The 26,745-nt window shown below is 37.8% G+C and overlaps 1 protein-coding gene across 1 annotated transcript in view; it reads right to left on the bottom strand.

Annotated features, from left to right (window-relative positions):
• Positions 1-9,371: 9,371 nt before the first annotated feature.
• The window catches only part of PLCL2 (phospholipase C like 2), a 97,558-nt gene continuing 80,184 nt past the window's right edge, over positions 9,372-26,745 (bottom strand). The window contains exons 5-6 of the mRNA XM_008920424.3: positions 19,758-19,867; positions 9,372-10,883 (exon numbers count right to left, since the gene is read on the bottom strand). Coding sequence (XP_008918672.2) covers positions 10,704-10,883; positions 19,758-19,867 — 290 coding nt within the window. The 3' untranslated portion in view covers positions 9,372-10,703. The remainder of the gene's footprint in view (positions 10,884-19,757; positions 19,868-26,745) is intronic.

Below are 26,745 nucleotides of genomic sequence, written 5' to 3' on the forward strand. Positions count from 1 at the left end.
AGTTAGGGCAGCTCTCTCTATCTAATGCTCCAGCAAGACTCAAAATCCTCTTCCTTCATCAGTGCTGTGCATCAACATCCTGCTTGGTAGAGCAAGCCCAAGGAAAGCACATAAGTAACAAAGACAGCCATTGCTGCAACTCTTTCGGATTCATTGCCCTTTCTATTAACAGCTCCTTGTTTGCTGAGTCCTCTCTGTCTGGCTATGTGGCCAAGGTGCAGTGCAGGATGGATGCAGTCGTGGTTGGTCACATTCTTACCTGAGAGCATTCAAGGCCCAGTGGAAGACAGGGTACATGCATGTGGTGGGCTGCTGACAACATTAAGCCTAAAACCGTTGCGTTGGTGGGGAGTGCATTCGTACCTAACGTGGAGCATGTGAGAAAATAACAACTTGCAAAGTGCCTGATCCCCACTTTACTGAGTTACCAAAGGGGAAAGACCTGACAACTGTCCTGCCCTGCTCTCTGCTTGGTCACTCCGTGTGTGTGTGTTGGATGCAAAGGCAGCTGCTGTGCTGAGGGGGGTGAGAGGTTGGGCTGATTGCCTGCCTGCCTGCCCACTGCTGAAGCACTGCAGGGGAAATAGTTAATAAAATAAGCACACTATATTTCTCAGTCTGTTTTCACTTGTGTCAGGTTTCATTTTACAAACCCCTCATGTTGTGTCTGAAACCAGTTGGCAGTTTGAAGCTTTTGAGAACTGTTTCACAGTTGATCATCCAGTACGTGGTAATTCATCTTTGACTAGGGTTTTATATTTTTTTCCCTTTAGGCCTTCCAGCTGAATTTGAATCTAACTTTGTTTTCAGCATAAGCATCCTTCCAACTCCATATCACCTCAGCACACTTCAAACCACTGGAAAAGTCCAAACTTTCAGCTTGTGTTTGTAGTTCAACTGACTACAACAATTTACTTGAGAAATAGCTGGTGATCTAGCCTATTTTGTCATCTTCCCTGCTTCATTTGCAACGTTAGAACTCTTTCATTCTTAGAAGAGTTGTGTGTATGAGGAGAAGAACAAAGTCCTACTGATGAGACATTTAAATGCCATAAAATGTCACAACATCAGATAAGCTTCAAGATCTTAAAAAAGGATTAAATGTGCAGAGACTTTATTGGATGCTGACATGCAGTTAATAGTACTTTTGCATGCAATGACTTCACACACTGTTACTGTGCAGTTTTAAATGTCATGTAAGTGTATAAATTCCATTCAAACATAACCTTTATTATGAGGGCATCAATAACAGAGAAATCTAATTAAAGAACAAGAGGCATGGTGGAAACATAACCTTTTCCATATTGAATTGGTAAAGAATTAATACAATTCAGTGAAGGATATTGTTTCAGAGGAGCACTGACAAGCACAGAGAAAACCCTACCTTTTACCGCATGGTTTAGTGGAAGTGTCTCCTCTCTCTTCAGCAACCTATCCTCTCCCTCTGTATCCTGTGGCCGCATCAAAATACAGGAAAACAGCGGCAGGACCTTTGAAATCCCCCTGTTTCTTTCAGCTCAGTTCATCTACACTGGGACACTTGCCACCTTGCCACAGTCTATTACACCCAAGCCTGTGCCTGATGAATTACAGTTCTGTCAATCCTCCTGTCTAGCAAATTGCCACTGTATGAGAAGGAACCCATTATCACTATCAGCATTACGGAACACCACGGACAATGTAATAGCAGACTATGTTTCCCTCGTTCACTGCTTACCCCAGAAAACTAGGCCATGGTGTCCTTCAAACCATAATGAGAATTACCATGGAGAGGACTGTCAATCTACATAAGAGAAGAAATGAGGCTTGACAGTTCAGAAAATTGGGGATAAGTACAGTAGCAGCACCAATTACTGCAAAAGTATTCATTTTTTTCTCCATACTCAGTCTGAAACAGCTAGAAATGACCCAGGCCATAGCTGTTGCCTAATTTTGGCAACATATTCTTATCTGTTTCCAGCTGTTGATTTTGGCTGGGAAGACTTGGAATGTGATAAAGTTCCATTTAGGTTCTGTCTCTCCCTAAACCATAGCTAAGTCTAAGCTATGAACATGCCACATCACACTGCAGATGGATGATTAGGATAGCTCTCATCCTTTTCTGTGTCTTTTACTATATTGCTATAGAATCACTATAAATATAAATATCACTATGTATAAAAATAAGAATATTTTTTATCTTGTTCTTTGCATTTCCAAACATCACTTGTTTTTATTCTACTGGAAGATAGTACAAGCCACTTGATACGTACTGTTGACTGACAGTGAGAAGAAAGGTTCAGAAGGGACTTTTCTATTATAGGTAGCCTGTGGCAAACAGCAGAAATGTCACAGGTCTAAGCAAGAAAAATGGATTCAGAGATTCACACTGAGCTGACAAATACAATGAGGAGTTTGAAAGCAGACCTGGATGCCCCCAACTGGGTGTCTTTCACTGCTGTTGTCCCCTGCCTTTCAAATTGGCTCTCCAGCTTTATGTAGCAGCCATGCTAAGCTAGACCTCTCTTGATGTCAGGTATTTCATGGAGCTTCTGCTACACAATTGGGAAATTCTTTTGGATACACAACCTGGTTTCTGAACCCCAGTATATAGTTAGGGCTTGTGGGACTCAGTGTTATCATGTGGTTCTGAACAGATCTGAAATCTGTGTCTTGTCCTTCCTACTGTCACTAATGCTGGAGGGGGGAGGCTTGTTTTTAACATGTTTATGGTACAATAATGTTCCTTATAAGTTGTGCACTAAACATAAACCAGAAATATCTATGGAAAACAGGAGATCTCCTGTAGCAGCAGGCATTGGCCATTGACTTGTACCAGTTGTTTCAGGAGATAGCTTAAAGTTCTCTCAAATATGATGAAATAGAGATTATTTAGGGCCCTCATGCATGACATCTAATCATTCTTCATTTAGTGCAACACACTAGAACTCTGTGATTCTGTATATATTGTAAGGTATTCTTCTTGAGCTTGCAAAGTTGGCCTCAATGGAACCTGTGGCTTTGACTACTAGCCACTATAAAGAGAAATCCTGGATGGATTTCAGTATTTTGCAGCCTTTTATTTCATTAATGTGTTTCACCATTTACCTACTTCATCTATATTTGAAACAGTAACATTTTAATATCAAATATAGCCATTCTTATAGTGTTATAGGTACTATTACTTGCAGTACAGATCATAAAATAATTTTAATCTGGCTCTTCTAATGAATAGTCTATGAACAGAATCTTAAATGTGAGGGTCTGATTTTCAGAGAGATTTAGCACTTGGGGGAATTGCATTGACGTCATTTGCATGTTATATACTTAGGCAGCTTGCAAAAGCTGCAATTCCAGCATTGCTTATTACAGTGCTATTTATTAACTATCTTTCTAGTTTGTTTCTGTACAAGAAAGTAAGTACATGACAAATATAGCACTGCTCAGAAACTGGATCAAGGTTGTCTTTTTCTATGTGGATTATGATAAATGTGGAGGTGATTGATTTTAGAGCGTACAGTGCTCCCATCAGTTCTCTGCATCTCTGCATCAGTACAGGTGCACGTCATCTTTTCAGGGCCCTAATCCTAGGATCACTCTACTTTTGGTAATGTGGCTATGGTAAGGCATATCACTGATTAGCTTCAAACACTCTGTTCATATTTAATTATTGTTCTTGTAGTTTTCCTCTGGGCTTTGAGCTGTGGCAGATATTTAATGTAGGTAGAAAATGCCATTTTTCTTTTGCTAGAATTCTTCTGGGGAGATGCTGTCAGAGTGCTCCATCACATGTGACGGATCATCACTTACAGAGAATTATCTCTAATACAAAATTGAGTTTTTATCTTGAACTGTCATGTCTGAGAAGTCTTGGTTGTGACACAGGGGAGTGGAAGGACCTAGATTTAGTAGCTGATTGCTCTTCCAGGACTGATTCTATCCTATCTCTTATAACCAGTTCTGTCCTTAATCTTGTAACAGCTGCCACTTCCCCCTCCTGGGCTAACATTATAGTGACCAAATTTTCAGTCACATGTTGTCACAGTGATGACATCACTAGTGCTCTTCACACATTCTGGTTCTTACTATTTGTGACCTATTAACTGCTAAAACCATGTTGGAAAGAGTGGTGGAAAAATACTCAGTAAATCAATGCAACAATCTCCAAGCAAATAAACTTCGAATACTGATTGTGAATCAAGGTTTAAAAAAAACCTCAAAAGGTCGTGAAGAGTAAAGTGTATAGTTCTGTAAAACTGTGTGCCAATAAATGTAAGCACAAAATATTGTACCCTGGAGAATGATGTTCAGGAAATGCTGTTTCCAGTCCTGCTTGCTGTCTGCTCCCCGACACACGCATGGGACTCTCTGAAACACAGTGACAACCATTACTCCCCTGGGAAGCTCCCCACCCACTTCCACAATTACAGATTCCTGGTCTAAGACATGATCCTTATTTCTCCATCCAAAGAAATTGTCTTTTCCCAGTAATCCTGGCACAAGTATCAGAACCAGTACAATATATAAAAAGATATTTTGTTACATATTCATACTTGAAAAATTTAATTATTATTTGGCTAAGGACATATCAAAATCACAGTAGTTATCATCAGTTCTGGAATTCAGAACAGGGACAGTTGAATCCTAAGGCTTTTTCTAAGATTTCTGTGAGGGATTTTTTTTGATCCATAAGATAATGTCTGAGAATAAAAGAAGTGCTTCATACTGTGAGCCACAGCGTAAAGTCTATAGAGTATAACAAATTTTTTTTTACTCTCTTTATAGACAATAAAAATATTGGAACTCCCCAGGACCTGGGACCCCACACAGACATGATTAGTTTGTAATCAACTGATAGGATTTGTATTTTGTAGTTTATAATCAACTGATAGGATTTCTATTTCAATACCCTCTTCACCAATCAGTAGTACATTTAAGAATGCCTGCTAAGTACATGCCATTGAAAAACTATGTAGGCATCAGTGCACTTTGTAAAACAGTATCTAGTGAAACCTAATGTACATGGCATTCACAGAGTGCTGCCTTCTCACGAAGCACTATTTATATTTATATGTCAGTTTATTCACTCCTAGCCACCTTCTGCGGGGGTTATTTTTTTCTGCCATTACACAGTATGTTTCTTCTGCTACTTCAAAAAGTGGTAGGTGTCACTTCCTCCAATTTATCGATGGAGGAAGCTGAGGGCCAGAGAACAAAGCCCAGGCCTTTGAGTTCCTGCGCTCTGTTTCCTGGCCCTGCTGCTTTCTTCTCCCAGACCAATGCACAGGCCAGTGCTGCATCCAGCCGAGAGGACTCTCTGCTCCTCCACATTCATCTCCATGGAAAACAGATTACTAATAAAACATCCAAGCTCATTCAGAAAGCTCTTCTACAGACTGCAGGTGGCTTAGCGAGGCTGAATTGCTCTTGACAAACAGGAGAGGTTCATGACAGATGAATCACTATTTGGTTGTGCTACGCCCACTCCAGCTCAAGCTGCCTCCTTTCATACCACCCTCCCACGCTGCCTCTCAAATGCTCTCCTCCTGATCACACATACACCCCCTGTTTCCTCTTGACTCTGGTGTGCCAAAGTGGCACTAAGGGGGAAAGTCCCAGGAGTTCAAGTGGCAAAGGTATGAAGGCCAAAGCAGCATATACAGCTGGGCCCAAAAAGAGAAATTAGGAGTTCAGCATTTGTACGTGACCACTCTCCTAGCATCGCTGCTCTCTTTGCCACACCAGATGATATTGTAGAGGAAAGAAACATTATCTTTTGTTCCAAAGTACCAGTAACCAATGGGAAGCATTAGGAATCCAGTAGGATGGCACTGGGACCACACCATCCTCTGGTTACCTATACTCCTGGGCTAATTTTTTTTTTTACATCCAATTTTGCTTGTCTTTCTCCTTCTCACTGCCGCATTTCAGTCCTTAAGTGCCTTTCCAACTTGGTTGACTACAATGCATGTTCCCCAAAGCCTGTGACGACTTGTTGTTGCTCTTGTATACGAAGTCCTGTTTCTAATCTTTCTGCTGAGCTTTTTACTGTCCCGTCTTTCCACAGCCACTCAGAGAACAGAGGTGATGAGTCAGGAAGTTTAATAGCATCCAGAAACAGAAACAACTAGAAAACCTCAAGAGTTTTACTGCCTTTTTCTTACTCAGAACAAATAAGTTGCAATGAATAAAGAACATCACATGGGTTAGTTTCAAAAATTATCAGACTGGCCTGTCCCACAGCTGCTTTCACAACAGACAGCAAAAGGAATTAGGGAGTGCTAAGAACTGTGGAGGGTTTGATTTAAGTGTTTACTGGAGTTCAAAAGACTGAAGGTCATTATAGGATACATGCAGATCTATTAATCTTTAAACCGAGTTGTTAAATACTCCGTTTAGAAAGCTTGGTCACAGTGAGTAGGTGTGAATAGAAAAGGACAAAATTGTGGTGAAGTCCTACACCCATTACAGTCAAAAAAAGTTAGCTAGTGATTGTCACCACTTTCAGAATTTTGTTCATAGTATCAAAACCCCATGGGCTAGTCATCCTGTGGCAGCAGCACTCTGACTGTTAGCTATATAGGGATAAAATGACTTCACAGTGAAGATGCCATTGTAAGAGCATAATGTGCCATGAATATGGCTGTATGATCCCCCGTCTTGCAAATAACACTCTATATTAATTTTTAACCTTCAATTATCAGAAGTGTAAACCTAGGTAGGCCAAGCCTTAATGCAAGATTATTACGCTGTGCACAGGACATTCAGGAGTTTCCTTGATATGTGCAACAAACAATGCATACAGCAAGAAGAAATCGGCATTACTTATAACATCCATGCAACAGAAAACTAGGAAATCATACAAATGGAAGGGATACTCAAGTACTGCAAGAGTGAAGGATTGGTTCCTTTCAGCATATTTTATTTGATTAGCAGACCAGTGTTAAAATTTTTGGAACTCACTTCCATTTTTCATGCTGGCAACTCTGAATCATCTCTCCCTCATGCTTCAACTTCAAAACAGGAAAAAGTGAATACAGTAACCAGCCACGGAACCTTATAAAAATATTCCTGTGTTGTACAAAGTAGATGAAAAAAAGGTTGACTCATGCAGCATCTTTCACCATGCCTACTTGTGAAACTGTGCAGGGCACCATTTCTAGTAGTCTTCGTAGCATCAATGTAAGAGCGTGAAGAGAAGGTAAAGAAAAAAGGACCTGAGATAAAGGGGAAATTTTGCAACACTGCACTTCAATCTCAATCCTACTGACTTGAGTGAAGACTACCATTGACAGCACAAAGTTTCATCGGTAGAGCTTTGCCCCCAGTAGAGAATGATCCCCAGCTCTGCTCTGAAGGTTTTTGCTGTTTTGGTGGCATCAACAGACTCAGAAGTGCCCCTCAGTAACTGCTGCTGGAGGAATTCCTAGAGAACAGAGTTGTCCTCTGTAGCTGGTGGGTGTGTTCAGAGGATGGAAGGCATAGTCCTGGGCTCTGTGAGTAAATATCCAATGGCTGCTGTGTACCACACCACACAAAACCAATGAGGAGTGAAGTTTAAGTAGGAAGAACGCAGATGATGTTTTAGAGAGATGCTCCTTTTTCGACCAGGCAGTGTTCCTCCTTTTCCTCACATTTAAAAAAAGAATTGTCTACATGGTTAATCTGTATGTGAACTTTTCCTTTCCCAAGTAGCATTTTCTTTTAAATTAAGCAATATGCTGACTTAGGTCTCTACATATACCCATACTCACTCACTGTTTATTGGAGCCAAACAAAAGCAAAAAAGCCATTCAGATAAACAGTCACTTGTATTTTGCCTCCATCCTCCATAGTTAAAAACTATGTAAACAGTTAAACTGTATTACAGTTTATTTAAAAAAATAAAGGCCTTGAAAAACTGTAAAGTCAACCTGTGAATAATGTTATTTGGAATACTTCACTGGATATTGGGTGCTTCTTTCTATATAACCTAAAATAAACATTGTAAAAAAAAATGGACTGATAATATGGATGCAAAGAATGCTTTAAGAAAATACAACCGAGAAAAATATACTAATACATCTGGGTTTGAAATTATCATCACTAGGTTAACAATAGAGCCAGATACTTTGCTTGCAGGTGTTTACCCTGAACTCTTTTACATGCAACATGTAAACTCCCTGAAGGCTTTTTAGCTGCACATCACCTTTCAGAGTATCTGCTTGACTCAGCTCATTTTAAGACTTTCTGGTACACACAGATTTCGACTGAGCATCAATAATGCATGAAACTGACCTCCATTTTAAGGAATCAGCACTACACTCAAATCCCAACATATTTAAACTGTCACTTAGCTAAATGGATGTATTTTAATTTTTTTAAAGCAGAACTATGTATCAATTGTAATTCTAACAAGATAGAATGGGATCAGAGTAAGCAGAGTTACATATATTGTAGAGTTGAACATACAAAATCTCTCAGACCTAGTGTATGTGATACTCATTCTTCACTTAACTATTTTTTGCCTTAAAACCAAGAAAAAAAGCACCAAACTGTGTTGAGTGCTTTCAGTGTTCCCTCACCTCTTTTCAGGTTGTAGTGTGCTAAAGAGAAACACATAAATGCTAAGAATACCCAAGCATTGGTTCTGATAACCTGGTTGTAGGAAGAGACTCTACAGAAAAGGGTAATGTGATATAAATGAATTCATTCCTTAAATGCCATGCAAACAGTGGTAGGGCAGGCCTGCAAATGGAACCTTACTGGCTTTTAGGCCTCTTTGAAGCATAATGCTAATTGTGATGACATTTTTCCACAGTCTCCATCAATTAGGACTAAAAGTCAGAACTAAAATTCCAACAGCCTAGGTTTTGGGCTTTCTGAGGAACTGAAACTGACTGTATATTTATGGCACAGATGAACCTTGGTGTAACACAGTTATTTTTCTGTAGATAAATCAGATTTAGCCGTGATAGATTTGGCTCTGAAGACTAATTTCACATCAGCTCAGAATACAGTTAGCAACCGTGAGTTTCATGTTGCTTCCCATCAACTTCAGGTTCAATCAGAAGACTTCCAGCTACAATGAGAAGACTTCCAGTTGCAAACACAGAAAAGCACTGCCTAAAAAGCAATACCTGCAGGTGTTTACCACAGGCTAAATGTTTCATTTTGTACACCACAGAATAGAACTTGCTCCTGGCAAGATCATAATATTAAGGCACACAATCTGTAACTAGACACTGAAAGAGCTTAGCACCTTCTAAAACTGCTCCTAACCCATAGAGTTTGACATTTAAAAGTGCAGGCTCAAGATGTGACATTTACTGTGCAAACTGTTTTCATCCCGTCCTGTCCCTGCTTTAATTTTATAATAACTAGAAAATAAATTAAGTCTCTAATAATTCAGATGAAGTGCAAGTATAGCAATGTTCTTGTTCAGAGCTCTATTGACTTTTACAGGATGTTATACATATGTAGATGTTCATTACAGTCTCAATGCAGAAAGAGCATCTTGAACTGGTTAAAAAAAGAAAAAAAAACATGTAGAATGCATTTCTTGAAGACCTCTAATTAAAAAATGCTTTTAAATAGACATCACCATCTTCCCCTTTTTTCCCCATAACTGAACAAAAACTGCATTTTCATCTATGTAAGATTTTGCTTGTTTTTCTTCAAATTTATTAGCTTCTGTAATTATATAGTCCATTTTATTGTTAAATCAGAAACAGGAAGAGAACACTCTAAGTTGGTATAGTCATTTTACAATGAGCATATCAGCTACAATATCTTTATCTAATGTTTTCAGAAAACCAAAACAGAACCAGAACAGCAACTGATTTATTTTTTTGACAAACCTGCTTATAGAGATATCACCTATTCTGTAAGGAAGAAAATACTCAAAAAATAAAAAAGTTAAAATTTAGTTAAAAGCTTTACTTGTTTGAGAGCAATCTCATAAAACTCTTTTTAATATGAGCACTTCACTTCACAAAATGAAAAACTATTTACATCATTTTACTTGCAATTTGGTCACATTATCTACACACATTTGCAGAAGATCTTAGGCAAAATAGGTATGTATCTTCTTCTGACATAGGCTATCAGATTGATTGCACATTTTCCTTTTACATAATGGCTCTCCAATAGTGCACTGAAGTCAGTGATCACTGTCTAATTACATTCTCATTTTCATTTATGGCTCAACAATAAAATCAATATCACCTCAACCCCAAATATCTGAGCGGCTGAATCACATACAGTGTGAAACGTGGACTCCACTTTTTTGGACCTGATTTTCAAAAGAATAGTACATCTCTCTAGCACAATTAACAAATTGTGCAAAGAAAGAAACTACCTGTGCATCGAATTAGTTTGAAAATCAAGTCATCTTGTCAAATTCTGTCAACTGATTTCCTGCTAATTACATCTCATTTTAAAAATGGTCATTTCCCAATGGCACTACAATGAACTTTTCAGCACGCAATTACTGAATTACAGTATCTTTTACATATATTTGTTATATTTAGGCCAATAATGTAATTTCCATGTTACACAATGTCATCGCCTTCACAAGCAGAGTTGCTACATACATTCACAGTTTCAACAGATTGTAATTAGCTTCTCCAGTTGTGCTTTAAAAATCCCAAATATTTTCCAACAGTAAGTGCAAAGCAAATGTCCTATGCAGCTACAATTGGTCACAGAGTTATAAACTCCAAAATTACGAGAAGAGCCTTCTCTCATTCTCCATTTTCATCACCTGCTTTTTCAGGTATGACCTCCAGACTTCGACGAGGCTTTGAGATTTCTGCATTTTCAGTGCCTCGCTTATTGAGTCCACACGAAAGAGTGGCATAATGGATTTGTTTCAGATTCTCCAGTGCTTCATTTTTAGCATATTTGAGAAGATCAGCTTGTCCCTGTAAGAAACAAAATGGAGTTGGAATACACAGTTGATACTAGGATTTCCTTCTTTTTGACCCTTCTGTTTGTTTTAGGTTAAAATTATAGTTGCCCTTCTCAAAAAAAAACCCAACAAAACAATCAACAAACCAACCAAACAAAAAAAAAACCAAAAGAAAGAAAAAAACCTACACAAACCAAACGGAAACCCCTCAAAATTAAGAGTATTTGATGTTAGTAAGAATCAAGCTCTTTGCTTTCTCTGAAGCCCACCAGTAGCATCAACAGCAGGACGGGGGTAATTTCTGCCTAACAGTTTTCAAGAAAGTAATCTATGCCATACTTTTAATCCATGGTGACTATAAATGTTTCTGCATAAAGAAAATAAAGGTTGATCTTAATACTTCAGGGAGCCATTTAAAGTTTTTCTGTTTTTTTCATTCTTAGAGATTTTTTTTTTCCTAGCAATCTGATTCACTCTGTGGTAAGATGGTAAAGGACCAATGCTTGTCAATGCATGAAATATGAAAATACAGGTTGTGAGCAACACACAAAAAGGATAGTGATGACAAAGACTTCACAGAGTTGTCTGCAGTTCAGTTGCCTGCAGTCTCCTATCACTATCCCTCTTTAGAATCATAGAATCATTTAGGTTGGAAAAGATCTTTAAGAACATTGATTCCAACCATTAACGTAATGCTGCCAAGTCCACCGCTAAACCACATCCTTAAGCACCACATCACTCTTCCTCCTTATATCAATTAAGTTATAAGTAAAGCTGTAAGAGAAATTGCCCCACACAGAGGTGATTTGGCTCTGTTCTACAGTACTGCACCTCTTTGTATCAATTAAAGCCCTCTGACAGCAACAGCTCTCACTAGCAGCCTATGGATGGCCTTCCCCGCCGCTGGATCTGCCTACCCTGCCCATAGGCAGGGAATGAGCACGGCTGTAGCACGTGGTGAGCTTACTGTGGGGCACAGGAAAGTTCAAAAACGTGCAGAAAGTCTGCATGGGCCAAAATGATTGTGCTGTGTCTGTGCTCCCAAAGGAGAACTCCACTCTTGTAAACTCCACAGCTTACAATAAAGTCAACAATGCTTCAAAAATACCTGAAGGGGAGAAACACACACACACACACAAACAAACAAACAAACAAACAAACAAAAATACTGGGGATTGTAGTTCCTTGAGACTACCAGTACCTCTAATGTCCAATGAGGTATGAACACTGACTACACCTTCTCCTGTAATTGGGATACTCTTGCCTGTCTGTCCTGTGTAAATTCTGGCTCCTGACAGATACTTCTCTTGAAGAGATCCTAATGTCTCTTCTAGAGATATGTTGGCCCTCCTTCTCTGCCAAATAAGTTTGAAATGCATCTTTACATCTTGATTTTAAAAATAAAGGAGGAGAGACAGAATGGCAGTCAAACACATGTGTGCACTCATGGTGTGATACTTCTAATGCTTCTTTAGCAACTCAGAACATAAATACTATCCTATGAAGTAAGCAGAATTACGCATCTGAGGCACACAAATTGAAAACAAATAGTGCTTCCTTCAAAGAAATAATGCCCCCCCCTTCCCTTACCCAAGACTATAATAGCCAAAGTCTTCTTTTCTGATCACTAGAGAGGAAAAAAAATCTAGGAGTTCACCAATCCCAGCACATGCTTCAGTAATATTTTCTTCTAAAAAAAACCAAAGCACTTTTTTAAAAAATCACTTTTTTTCCAAACTGACAAACAACTAAAAGCTAATTTAAAACACTCCAGCACTCTAAATGAGTCATATCTGGAGTGCATCTGTTTCTAGCCCAAATTCTATTTTACATGGATTAGTAGAATATAGTTCTGGAACTTTAATCAAGTTGTTTATCATAGGCAGAGCTGCTAGCAAACAGTCTATTAATAAGGCTGCCCAAAACTTCTCAATTTAACCCCCCCCTGCTTTCAGTTACTTATATGCTTGCCAAACTTGAACTACTTAAGCTGATACTTTCTACCCAGGATTCTTGCCATTGGCAGATTTTATTATTATTTCTGTTTAGTATTATTCTTTAACCTCATCCATATGGTTCATTCAGCTCCGAGAATAAAGACAGGAAAATGCCATCAGAACTTTTTTAACAATCTTCTGTACTTCCTTCCCTACTCTCACTTGGGGTAGGGACTTGTAATTCAAATGACTTCAAGGACCCATAGTAGTGGATCCAAGTTACAAGCTTTTAATGAACAAAAATCAGATTTTGAATGTGGTTAGTACAATCACTTAGGTTTCAATTTTTGATGATCCTTCATCTCTTGACACAGCACACACAGAGCAACGTGGTAAGACAATACGTATTCCATTCCCACAGAATAATGAATGTGCACTAGGAAAAAAGTTGTTTTTTTCCTGGATGGCTTCTCTAAGCCACCAACACTGGGTTGCCAGTGCAGGCAGTCCAAAAGCCAGACTAGAGGAGGGGAAGGAAGAGCCTGAGACTCTGGAGAGAAGGTGAATGGAGAGAAGGAGGGGGCAAGAGCGATCTCTGGGACTGACCTGGCAAGAAGCCTAGGACTGCAGAAAGGAAAGTTGGACTGCAGTATACAAAGTAGGTACCAGATCTTGCTGAAAGAGAAGACTGTGAAACACATAGTGCAATAGCACTGAATTTGGATCTCACAGGTGAGCAGAGAAAGACTGAGGCAACATTTGGGGTTAGAATACAGAAAGAAAACAGATTGACAAAATCCATCATGTTGAAAGAAGCCTAAAAATCATAGATAAGCTGAAGGACTAATAACTCAAAAAAAGTGAGAAAGGTTGGTAATGAGAATAAAAGCTGGTGACAAAGAAAAACAAACAAAAACACAGAGCAGGGAGAAGACTGCAGAATATCATCAAGTAAGGTGATGAGAAAATGAAAAGTAACGTTTACCAAGAAGGATCTCTAGTGGTGGCGACGAGAGAGCAATATGAACTGGAAAGCAATGGGAAAAACTGACAGAAGAGAGAATTAGGCACCAAGTGGGAACAGAATAGAGGAGGAAGGCAAGAAGAGAAGGAGGAAGTCAAGAGTTAGAAGGAGTGGCTGGATTTTCAGCAGGGAACTGTGAGTGCCCAGACAATACTGACCAGGGAACAAGAACTTTGTAGACAAAAGAGAATCTGGGATAAAGGGCAGCATTATTGCAGAAGAAGTGATCAGACTAAACACATTCAGCCAAGTGATATCAAGTTTAGACCAGGTGTTTGTGAAACCAACTGTGTTGTCATTATCTGCTGGTATGTCTTGATCTCAAGATAAAACAAGAGCCAACCACTGCTACCAAATATGCCACAAGCTCAAGTGAGAGAGGTCTGTGCAATTTTTACGAAGTGCCTAGTTCTGTTGATATACCATCATGAAGCCATATGCTGGGGAAAGAAAACAGCATGCATCTTAAAAATTCAAGTTGTACTCAGAGTGAACACTGTAAAAAGTAATACAATACTTCTGAAAGGCAGAAAAGTTAAGAAGTCATCCAAATCTGAAAAATTTGCCTCCATGCACTCGAATGAACTCAAAGACCTTTCTTCTAGTTATGTATCAAATGTCTCTTGTCCAAGGGCTGTCAAGATCCAGTTTCAACTCTTTATATTCTATGCATCCTAATTTTCACAGTAGGTGCTATTGACTCAAAAGGCAAGTTAATAGCAATGTCAGTTGACTACAAACTGGAACACAGCAACCTCTCAGACCTATGGACTACTCAGAGTAGTCAACTACTCACCTCAGAGTAGTAGACTACTCACCTTCTTATCAGTTCCAAGTGACTGTAGCAACTTGCTGTGATAAAATGCATATTGTAAAGTCAATAAAAGAAACTTACCAACAGCTCAAACTTTATCTTAAGGGAGTACCAAAAAAACTCACATTCAAAGAAACAAAGCTAGTTCGTGCAGAGAATTCAATGCTGGAATCTGGAGCAGCTGCAGAACCAAACCCATATGTTTCTCACTATGTGGTAGGGTTGTCTTTGTCAGGCTTTCACCTCAGATTAAGTCAAAAGGTAAATTAATTTAGCCCTTAGTGTTGTCTGGTAAACACCCCTCAAAACTTAAATGTACTCCCAGCACTGTGGTTAACAGGCAGTTTGTGGTAATTCCCACCCGGGAGTGGGACCGATCTAGGCCTTGCACATCACAAGTACAGAGCACTCTCCTCACTGCAGCAAATGACAATCACTGCTCCCTTTCCTTCCCCATGGTTAAAATTCACTAACAACTGAGCACTACATCATTTGAATAGCATCTATTTCATGTATTGATGTTTGCAAGTTTCAGAAGGAAGAATCAAGCAGCAAGTTGGTTTTTAGGCAGACATGAAAACGACCTTAAAAAGGATCAAAGAACAAAACTGATATTCAGTTAAAACCTTTTTATAAACAAGAACAATAAAGGATATGGATTACTGTGGAAATCCAATTCAATATCCTTCATACCACTCTGTCCCAATATGCCTGTCAACTAGTCTGGTTTGATTTTTTTTAAAATCATCATTAAAAACATTTTTTTTGTTTTGGAACTTTTGGGTAAGAGGCAATGTTTTTATATCATAGCTCCTTAAAGGTAACTAAAAACAAATCAAAATCATTCCTATTAGTTCTCATACCTATGAAATGAGGTATGACTTCAGAGTCAATTGGATATAGGATCGACTGGAATGTCTCAGTACAGCCATCTTTATAAGCTGTTATGTATTCACTCATGATTTTTGCTCAACTGGTTCTTCACTGGGTGTGGGAACATGAAAGTAAAACTGTAGAGATGACATTTGAAATAACTGCATGAACACCCTTCCCCCCTAAAAATCCCAAGAAATTCTATCATTAACAACTGGGCTTTGGCTCAGGTTCTGGAACCCAAAGCTCTTATAAGGAAATGTAAGAAGCCCATACCCCTTTCTCCAAGTGTTCCTCTGAGCAGTGGTTGCTTGGTACAATGGGACATTTCTTTGAGCAACCTGGTCTAGTGGAAGGTGTTCCTGCCCTGGGCAGAGGGGTTGGAACTAGACAGATGAACTTTAAGGTCCCTTCCAATCCAAGCCATCCTATGATTCTATGTTTCTATGACATACAGTGTTCCATGCCCAGCTGACATGCTCTGAGTGCAGTTTTGGAATGAGGACATAAAGGAATTAAAACTGCCTAACTTTTAAATAAAGCTTTAGTTAGGAGCCAAAATCCCATCAGTCCAGCAACTTCAAGAGACTAGTAGCTTCAGATATTTAAATAGAACTGGGTTGTGGGAAATCTTCCAAGGACCTACAGGACTAGGCAGCAGCTATGAGAGGCTTTATGAGTGCTTTGTGGCTGCCTGAATCCACTTGGAGATTTGGTTGAAAAAACTCAGATGATTTTAAAAAAAATGTAAGAAGTTGCAGTCCTGTAAGTGCCTTGAATGTTCCATTTATAAATACGTTTTTAAAAATAGCATAGGTGCAGAACCAATGTTATTACAGAGATAACAGATGTCATGAACTGCATGCCTTGGGATTTCTTTCAAGAGAACGTAATTCATGTTGTCTAATGTGACTTGTCTAAAAACTCATAGTCAAAAAAGAACATCTAACAAATGCCGAAGTTAGGAGTCCCACTTTCATTCTGAGTACTTCCATTGAACTCTCTCTTTGTGTTTAGAACAGCACTTTTTTGCAAAGACTGATTTACAGATGCTGTTATGTTCTTCCTATGGGCATCTCAAATTCTGAGCCTATAGAGGGTTTTTCCTCAAAGTTTTGCTATGCCACACAAGTCCATAAATTTTTACAATAGGTTATTTGTAGGACTCTGCTGCAACAGCAGTTGGAGTAATTTTCTTTCTTTAACTGCGTACTTTCTGGCAGAAAATGTGATTATCTATGTTCAGAAAATATGAATGCTATCAGTCTCAGTAATAACAATAAATTACTAGCAAATGATCTTGCAAACTGCATATTTGAAAGAAATGAATATTCTAACACTGTACAATCTCTAAACCTCTCAGGCAACAAAGTTCAGTAAAGCAGACTATATTTACTCTAAGTGATGTTTTGAAGTTAAACAAATATCTCTATGTACATATATGGGGTGAATAAGAATGGGCATGTGTGCATATGCACATACACAAATTGGATGGAGATATTTCAGTTGAACTCAAACATACTCTATTAATAATAAACTTGGCCACGTGGTTTCAAATTAAGAAAAATTAAATCCTTTAAAACAGTAACTGTAATGCATGTGCGTGCAAACACACAGATATTTCATAGCTATGTCAGATGTTCTAAAGAAAGAGCTCCCCTAGAATTCAGCTGTCAATTTTGTTATTTTATCAAACTTTCCATTGCATCAACTGTAGTCAAAATGTCCCAATTGAAAGAAAACGATCAATAAGTATCTTGAGGGTAAAATGCAGCTTAATTGGTTTGGAAAATACATTAGCCACACCATGTGAGCATTCCATGATTCCTCTGTGAGGGAGTTGAGAATGGCGCTCATGCAGAATTATTTAGTAACACTGTTCAGAGCCACACGGCAACTCCTGAACTGTAGGCAAGAATCCATGCAAAATACTTTTCCTAACCACAAGAAGAAAAAAAAAGTTAAATCCACCTAAGCACTGCACTGCCTTCAGAGTGTTGTTTGCTCAACTGTCTTGCTTGTTGGACAGCAAAATTTGGAGCCACTGAATAGAAAGGCTTTTATTTTTGTGTTATTTGAGAAGGAATTTAATTTGAAGCAAGCAGGGAATTGAACAGATAAAAGAAATTCTTAAAGTGACTCAGATTGTCAGTCTCAATTTCTACTCTAAAAAATGTGGATATTCACTTTCCATCCCTGTTCTTTCATAGTTTTCAGAGAACTGGAAAGATGGAAATAGTAAAACATAGATCAAAATTATGATTGCAGGTCTTTTCTCCAGAGAGGAAGAATAGAGTCTTGGAAACTGATAAACTTCTACTTAGTTATATGACACAAGAGAAGTTATGCTTGCAGCCCATAGTTAAGAGTTTGGAGTGAAAAACCTCGATGTGTCACTTCAGACACATCAGCCTCTAACTTTTTGTACATCTAAATGTGAGTAACAGCACTTAGCAGATGCCCATCTGAACTGTAATAGCTGTAAATAACTTTTAAGATGTAACAACATACCAGAACTTTCTGTAACGCCTCCTGTTAAGTTTCAACAAGAGGCTGATTAAAAATCTCACCGATTTTTTAAAACAAAATATTCATTATGGGACAGATTGTACCTTCCTACAGAAAGGATCTTAATCTCCGAGTAGAAAAAACCCTCAAGTCAATGTTTAAGAGATTTTCTCAATAATCTCTTCAAAAGGAAGGCCTTCTAACTTCATAATTACATTAATCCTAAGGACATGCACATAAGCCTTTCAGTGCTCTGAAGAGCCAGATCTACCATGTGGCTTCTCCAATTCCTGGCTAACACAGAAATCACGACTTCACATTTCAGTCGCTCACCAACTGCAAACCTCCCCTCCACCATCCTCTATGTTCTGAATGGAAAGCACAGATGAAGCAAAGGTACTGCTGTTTCAGGCAGTATTAAAATAGATTTGCCTATCCAAGCTGGTATCTGACACCTTTGACAGAAAGGACAGGATAAGAACTTATTTTTTTGACATTAGCCCAAACCCACTGTACTGACTCCTCTCTATCTCCTCAGAAGCACAGGACTGGTAGGTGACACATCCCATAGTATGTCTTCAGGAAACTCCATTCTAATAAAGAAAATGTGATAGTCTGGTCCTTTACCTATAAGAAGAACCTGCATTCATATTTTCAGAATGTATTAATGTCCATGCTGCAGCAAGTTTCTCCCCCTTCTCTCCTTGGCATTGGATTTGTGCACTATAACACAAGGGGGACGGAGCAACATCATGAAAAGCTTAACAATTGACACCAACACGGAAAGCTGCATAAACACATGTGTATTAGTGTGCTCTTCTGAAGTAGTTCACTGTAAGAAGCGGTGATAGGAAATTGTATTTTTAAGAAGAACTAAAAATAAAAAATAATTTTCTTTATAATTAAAACAGACTTTATAGTTTAATGTAGTGATGAAATATTTGATTGAGTGGGAGAGAAGAACTCATTAGTGGATGTAAACACAAAACTCGAGTAATTGGGCTAGAAGAATAGTGTCAAGGGAATAAATTAAGGGAGGCAGTTTTGCTATCTCTGTAAATTTTGTTTTACTCTGCTGAGATGAAAGACCAGCAACAAGAAACCTGAACTGTTCCACATTCTAGTTTCCTGAGGGTCTCGGGCTGAAAGCTTTTTTTTATACTTTATCATTTTTTTTCAAAATGTAAACGAATGTGCTCAACAAAATGTAAAGAGAATCTCCAGCTCATATACACTCAATTTACTCCAGACTGGATTATGAATATGATTTGTTTCTACCATTAATCGCTATACATCGCTGACTGCAGTAGTAACAGCTTCCCTTTTGTTTTTCAGTAACTGCATTAAACTTAACACTCTTACTCCCTTTCAAATCACAAAACAGGCTTCTTTCCAGCCTGAGTCACTTTGCAGAAATCAATACTCATTGTTTCACTCAGGTATTCAAGATTACCAAGGATCCTGTTGGTGTTAAAAGGTTGCAAGAAGAAAATGTCAAACAAACTAAATGAAATAAGCTTCCACAACAATAGAAGAGAAGAAAAATTCACATTGAGAGTCTGGTGTGTATCAGGTTATAATAACTTAAATGACTATGGTTATAGTAGTGAATAAATCCAGCTGAACTGCGACACAGAGTAATGACCAGTAACAATATTAGAATATCAGTATTCGAATATTTTCTGTTTTGAACAGGAAAATGCAGTAACTAACCAAAGGAATACACATTACCTTTAAAATTGTAATGTTCCATGTAAAACTTTCAACTGATTTTTGCAGTTTTCTTTCTTTTAAGCCTTCTCTTGCTCCTATATTTTGTAGGTTTTCATGAAATTCCATTGCTGTGGAAAATAAAAGAGGGAAGAATATAGTATCCATTTTAATGCATTTTTGTGGTCACAGCAATAGAAATTTGAAACTATTATGGCAAAAAGACAGTGAAAAAGCTTCAGAAATTTTACTCTTCAAGCACAAATCTATCTGATCTAGTAATGTGCAATGTTATACAACATGTCAATATACACAAATCTCTCTAAGCCCAAATCCACTGAAGCACCTGTTGGGTCATTGCTATACAAAGATGAAGCCCAGCAAGTATTTCCTACACAAAAACAATCTCTAAGCACAACTGAGTTTGTTGTACCATATGTAAAAACCTTTCTGTGAGTTGCTATAGGATGGAAACAGTAATTTCATTAACTACTCTATCGCAACAAATTTATTTTGTGCCTTGCTCTTTTAGGTACTAAATTTACATCACAGTTGTCCAGCTAACAGCTTATGTGCTGAGGCCAGCCCAGAAAATAACCACCTCACATTATACCTGAGGAGAAAAGGAATAACTGCGAAGGAGGAATGCCGAGTGAATTGCCAAGGACATTTTAGAACACCATGTAAACTACTGTGTTCAGAAAATTTGTACCCAACAAGCTCCAAATCAAAAATTTTTGGCAAAATTCAGATTAGCTTGACCTAAACATTGAGCAGACCAACCAAAGCACACTGCACAGATAGAAGAAAAGTAATTTCTTTTCATGCTGCAGTTACAAGTCATATAAAAATAAACTTTAAACAGTTTCCTTCATACAGGGGAAGTAAAATGTTCTTCCATGGGTATACACAGCAACCCAACATGGACTACATCAACCCTCCTATAAAAGTAATACTTTTAATTGTGCTCTCAGGATACCTCTATCTGTAGTAACATAAAGGGTATTTCGAGGTCAAAAGCTGGCAAGTGGTTCTGACTTACAACTATGAAAGTAAAACCAAGTTATAGTTAAAGTAAAAATTGTAATTTTAACTATGTTGGTTGAGATCTACTTGCCCAGTGAGTGCATGTGCTTCAATCCATGAGAAGACTGAGATTTATGGACATTATAATTACCTCTTCTTTATAATCTCTCTAACCCACACTCATATTTCATTAAGAGATATGACTGAATGTTTTCATTGTACATTCTCTTATCTTACTCTCACGTACATATATATATATATATATATATATATATATATATATATATATATATATATATACACACGTTTTAAAAATATTCATAGATTCATCTGAAAGGTAAGATTGTTCTTTTTATGTTTTCTTACTATTTTGACTTTTGGTACAAGGAAAATAAATGGCAAATATTTTCCCCAAATTAAACTACTGTATCATTTTTATTTCAGTCACTTCTCTATAGCTCTGACTCTGCCTTTAAAGTCTCAAATAATGTTCCTACTATATTTCCCCAAAACAGATTTCTAAACATTCTAAACATTTCTAAAGTTCATTAATCCATCACTGTTTCCAAGTATCCATTTCCTTTTCACATCAACAATAAAAAAACCCCTCCCAATATGACCATGGAAAGATTACATACAGATCTGTATTTACAACATTACATTTCTAGAGCCATCATGACAATACAAATCGCCTGATTTGTACCACAAATTCTAAGACAAACTGGTAAACGTCTGGACTTCTGTACCTCATTTCCACCTTTATAATTTTTGCTTTTTAAGTCAATGGACACTAGTGATCAATAATAACCTTGAACTAAAGCCACTCAGAGAGATATTAAGAATAGTGCTGAGGGGTTTCATGATGAATGTGAAATTGGTGCTTTGTAAATCTCAGATTATTTTAATGTATATGAAATCCCTGGTATCATGGACATGGACACAAAGTGACCACATATTCTGTCAGCCAGAAGAGTTCCTTTTGTTCACCAACTACCTTCTGTGGTGATGCTCTCCCTTCTTTACACTCATGCTATGGTACATTTCTGTTCTGCCAAAGCCATTCCACTCCAGCTAAGCATACTTGGCAGTTAGCAGGAACATCTCATCACACTTCTTCAGAAAACGAAACAAAGTCAGATCATCCTATCAGGGCACACATATGTAAACCCTCAGCAAACAGGAGTCTCCTGCTTAAATAGTACTAATCACCTCCCTATCCTCAACATCTCTTACAGACTGGTCAATTCCTCATCATCATGCTATGCTAAACCTGTCCTACTCTAAGCCCAAACATACAAGTAGATTTGAATTTTATTTCCATTTTTATTATTAGCTCTTGCCTGATAAACTGAAATTAATTATGTCACCTCTTAGTCTCAGTTCTTCCATCTGTTGGAAGGAATGAATTATATTTGCTACACAATATATGAACAACTACATTTTAGAGTATGAAAGCAGCATAGCATTTAATTTTTGACTATGTCTGTTTTGGTATTTCCCTTACTTGTTCCTGCTTGGTTTTCTCACATTTTGCCTTGGAATTATCTCATGCATTAACTATGGCAAACTAAAACCACAAGTTTTAAGTTCCAAAATTAAGCTGTTTTCTAGAAGATAACAGAAAATGGAAAAAAAAAGGAAAAACTTTATCATTTACAGCTAAATTAATAAAATAAACTACATGTCCACATAAACTCATGAAAACATGCCTTTAATATATGCTGGCAAAGAAAACTGAAAGCTAAATGACTTTTTTTCATAAGTACACAGAATTTTCTGTCTCTTTGCAAGTAAAAATTCAGCTCTTACTCTCATTAAGACATAGTAAACAAATCACTAGCCTTCATTACTTCTAGAATTATTAGTCCATTAGTAATTTCAAACTGCCTGAGAGCTCTTGAATGATAACAGGCGTACTACTAACCTGATGTATCACCCAATACATTTCTGTACATACCATCTGCTTAATCAAAAAGCACTAATTACTCATGTTTTTCATTTACAGTGGCAGATGTTAAGAAGGATATCATTCACAACTTTCTAAGTGATCATGAGATTATGGGTGTTCTGTTTAGATGGTATTTCCTGTGTTTTAATTTTTGCCCATTGCACAAACATATTTATCTATAATGAAGTTATTATTGATTGTTATCTTGAGCCAGAAAGCTCAATTCTAAACAGCTCTTTTGATCAGTCAACTTTACTAAAATCCTTATTTACAAAGAATCACTGAGGTAGGAAAGCACTTCTGGACATTGTTTAGTCCAACACCCTTGATCAAAAGCAGGACCAGATAGAACAGGTTGCCCAGGACTGTGTTGAGTTGGCTGTTGAATATTATCAAGGATGGAGACTCCACAACCTCTCTGTGTGACCTCTTCCAGAGTTTGACCACATCAGGCCCTCACTGAGCCTGGGGTGAATAGTTCTGCTCCAGGGTGAATAGTTCCAGCCCTCTCAGCCTCTTCTCACAGGAACCATCTTTGTGGCCCTTGCTGGACTCTCACCAATATGTCTCTCATGTACAGGGAAGTGCAGATCTGTATGCAGCACTGCAGATGTAACCTCACCAGTGCTGACTAGAGGGGAAGGATCACCTTCTTCAGTGTTCTGGTCATGCACTTCCTTAGGTATATTTGACTTCTTATCCATCAGAGCACCCAGATCCTCTTCTCCGAAGCCACTTTCCAGCCAGCCTCCAGCTTGTACTGGTGCATGCACAGGGTCATTCCTCTCCAGGTGCAGTACTTGGCACTTCTCTTTACTGAATCCTTTTTATGGGGTTCCTATTACCCACATAAGCAAAGTCCCTCAGAGTAGCAGCACAACCAGCTGTTGTATCGACCCTCCACAGACTTTGGTATCTTCTGTCACCTTGCTGAGGATGCATTTGGCCCCATCATCCAGGTAATAAATGAAGATATTTAAACAGTAGTAGCTCTAGTATCAACCCCGGAGGCACATCACTAGTGACTGCCCTTCAGATGGACTTCATGCTCCTGATCACCATGCTTTGAGCCTGGCTGCCCAGCTAGTTTATGGCCTCTACATATAGTTTGTCCAAGAGAATTTTACAAGAGACAGTGTTGAAAGCTTCAGTGAAGTCAAAATAAAAATCATCCACTGCTCTTCCCTTTTCCACCAAGCCAGTCACATCATTATAGAATGCTGTCAAGTTGGTTAGGTCTCATTTGCCCTTTGTAAATCCATGCTGACCCTTCTCAACCATCTTCCTGTTCTGCATATGTTAGCAAATGGTTTCCAAGAGAATTTATTCCACCACTTTTTCTGGAATTGAAGTGAGCCTTCTTGAATTGGTTTGACTGTGGTAACTCTACTGCTTGTGACAGTGTGATGAGGTTTCAAACATCATCATTTGATTGCCTTCCGAGTTGGGGGCACTAAGTTGGCATAAGCTGCATTCAGAAGTCTGGTCACCGCTACTCCACCATAAGTAAAGGCAAGGTAGAATGGAAGCCATACAATTTGCAAAATAAAGACTCATTCAAGTCTTCCACATTAAAAAGACCAGCTCTTCACTGACACGTTCACCCTGACTATAAAGTCATGTAAATACACTGTAATACAGGTAACAAAACGGCAACAGCATGATTCAACAGTAGGGTTTTAAACTGAAAAAAATACTGCCAACAAATTTTCCTAACCACAACCAGATATTTCACAGCATATCTTTCTCCCTTGTAGTTCCCAGTGAATGCTGGCTAGTCTGAATTTCATGAGTGTCTCAGCTTCTCCCTCTCCCCTAATCCTGGAATGCATTAGGTGGCTTTAACACTTCTTCATCCCCCTGGGAATACCTTAGCATTCAAGATGCTCTTCTGAAATTTTACAAACTATTCTTTTCTCCCATTTTCAATAACTTCAAACAGCATGAGGAAAAGAGAAGTACCATAAAGCTGTTCAATGCGTAGCAACCCTACATCATGTGAGGAGACTAATAAAAATTTGCTTGGCTAGTCTAGCAAAAAGAAAACCAGAAGAGGAGCAATTGCTCTCTAGATACGCATCAGTCAGGTAAGACTTTGGACATGAAAGGATTGTTTCAGCTAAAGGAAAATATTAGGATGAATGTCCCTCAGCAAAATTGGAATATATGTATAATTTATAACCATTATAGAAGTGGTTCTGTAAGCAGCCTATAAAAGGAGAAAATTACTCAAATCAAAAACTCATATTCATTTTAAGATACACCTTGACATGATCAATTTCCAAAAACTGTACTGGGAAGCAGACTTCAGGACTTTCCAGTCCTGCATATCCTCAGACAGCTGCATGATGACATCTCTAAATAGTATTACATTGCAGATCTCAAACCTGCATTAATTTATGCTTAACATATTCTGATAGAACATTTATGTCTATAAACTAAACAAGGACTACATGACAGTATAGAAAGTAAGGTGTCTTATTGCTATGAAATACTTTAATAACAAAAATTTATTTCCTAAATAAAACATACAAGCCAATACCACAGTCTTGACAGGCTGACAACAATTCTGAGCAATCACTTGTCAAACTTCCAGATTATAACTTCAGCTTTGTTTAATGTCCCGGATTCTTAATATCTTATTCATCACAAATATGTTCAGCAGATACAAAATCTTTCATAACTTACAGCATGCATATAAGCCTATAATATGTGTGTTATTGTTTTGCCGATGCTTGAAATGCTGGAATAAAGAAGATGTATTTCTGTTCCTGCCCTGCCTATTGTTGGAGTGCCAATACTGTATCTTCATAAAAAAAAGTATTACTTGGTGATGTATCTCAAAACCAACATTGTAGATACTACTAAAAGTTACTCATCTTCAACCGTATTTAGCTTGAACAAACAGCTTTTTGATTTCCTTAAAATGAAATTACTTCATAGGAAATTCACTATCCTTAATTACTAACTAGAAATGACACCTGTTGAAAGCTGGTTAGCAATTCCTCCCATTACTGGGATTTCACTATAGCTCCGAAGTCCTACACTTAAGATACTGATTAAAATGTGACATATACAGCAACATAAGTGATTCTGCTATTTTTAAAGTAATTAAGAAAGATATATTAAAAAGGAAAGTGGTCTTAAGGCACGGAGCTGCATGTATTTATGTTTTTGCTTTTTTGCTATATAATATATGTATCTTTGTTGGAACGCTCTGATGATAATTACACGTTTATTAAAATCAAGATGTGAAAAGAAACTGAAACATGGAAAATTGAAGTGCATGTGTGTACTGTAGGAGTTCAGGCTGTTGGAACTCTGAGATTTGTTTGCTTTTGCAAGAGTTACTATCACAAAACCCTGGCATACAATCCCAGTTTATAAGAAAAAAATTCACGCCTTTTCTTTAACTGAGAATAGAGATACTAGTTTTTCAAGGAAAACTATTTTTTCTTAGCAAAACAGCCAGCACAACACTTGCTGGACTGTATTTTTAAAGCCAAATCTCTACTTGACATGCTCATTTATTTTCTTTGATGAAAGCTTTCTTGCCAAGAGCATGATTTACAACCTAGCTGAGACATGACTACACAGCAGGTGGGCTCCTCCTGGTATAGGATTTTTCTCTTAATAAAGAACTTTATCAATGAAATAGCACAACAGTAAAACTTTGGCAACAAATGTATTCACTGAGTAGGCCTAATATGAAATGAGTAGCAAACAAAATTTAACTATATCTATATGAGATACACACTGGTAATACTCCAAGTATGAAGCACTGAACTGCAGTCAAGACAAATATATTTTATTTCACTCTTGGTAGAGCACCTTAATTTAAAAGCAAATTAAATATTTATTACTCTTTTTAAAAGTAATAAAAATTAAATAAATATTAAATATTTTTAAATGAAAGGAAAATACCATACAGCTCTTGATAAGGTTACCCCATCTTGCAGGTCAATTACTATGTAAACTCACCTCAAATACTTACAAAGATTCTGTGAATAATGTGTATACACAGATTGTTCTTTA

This window comes from Manacus vitellinus, unplaced genomic scaffold (genome assembly GCF_001715985.3).
Source record: "Manacus vitellinus isolate BGI_N305 unplaced genomic scaffold, ASM171598v3 scaffold_3_pilon, whole genome shotgun sequence".
Classification (NCBI taxonomy): domain Eukaryota; kingdom Metazoa; phylum Chordata; class Aves; order Passeriformes; family Pipridae; genus Manacus; species Manacus vitellinus.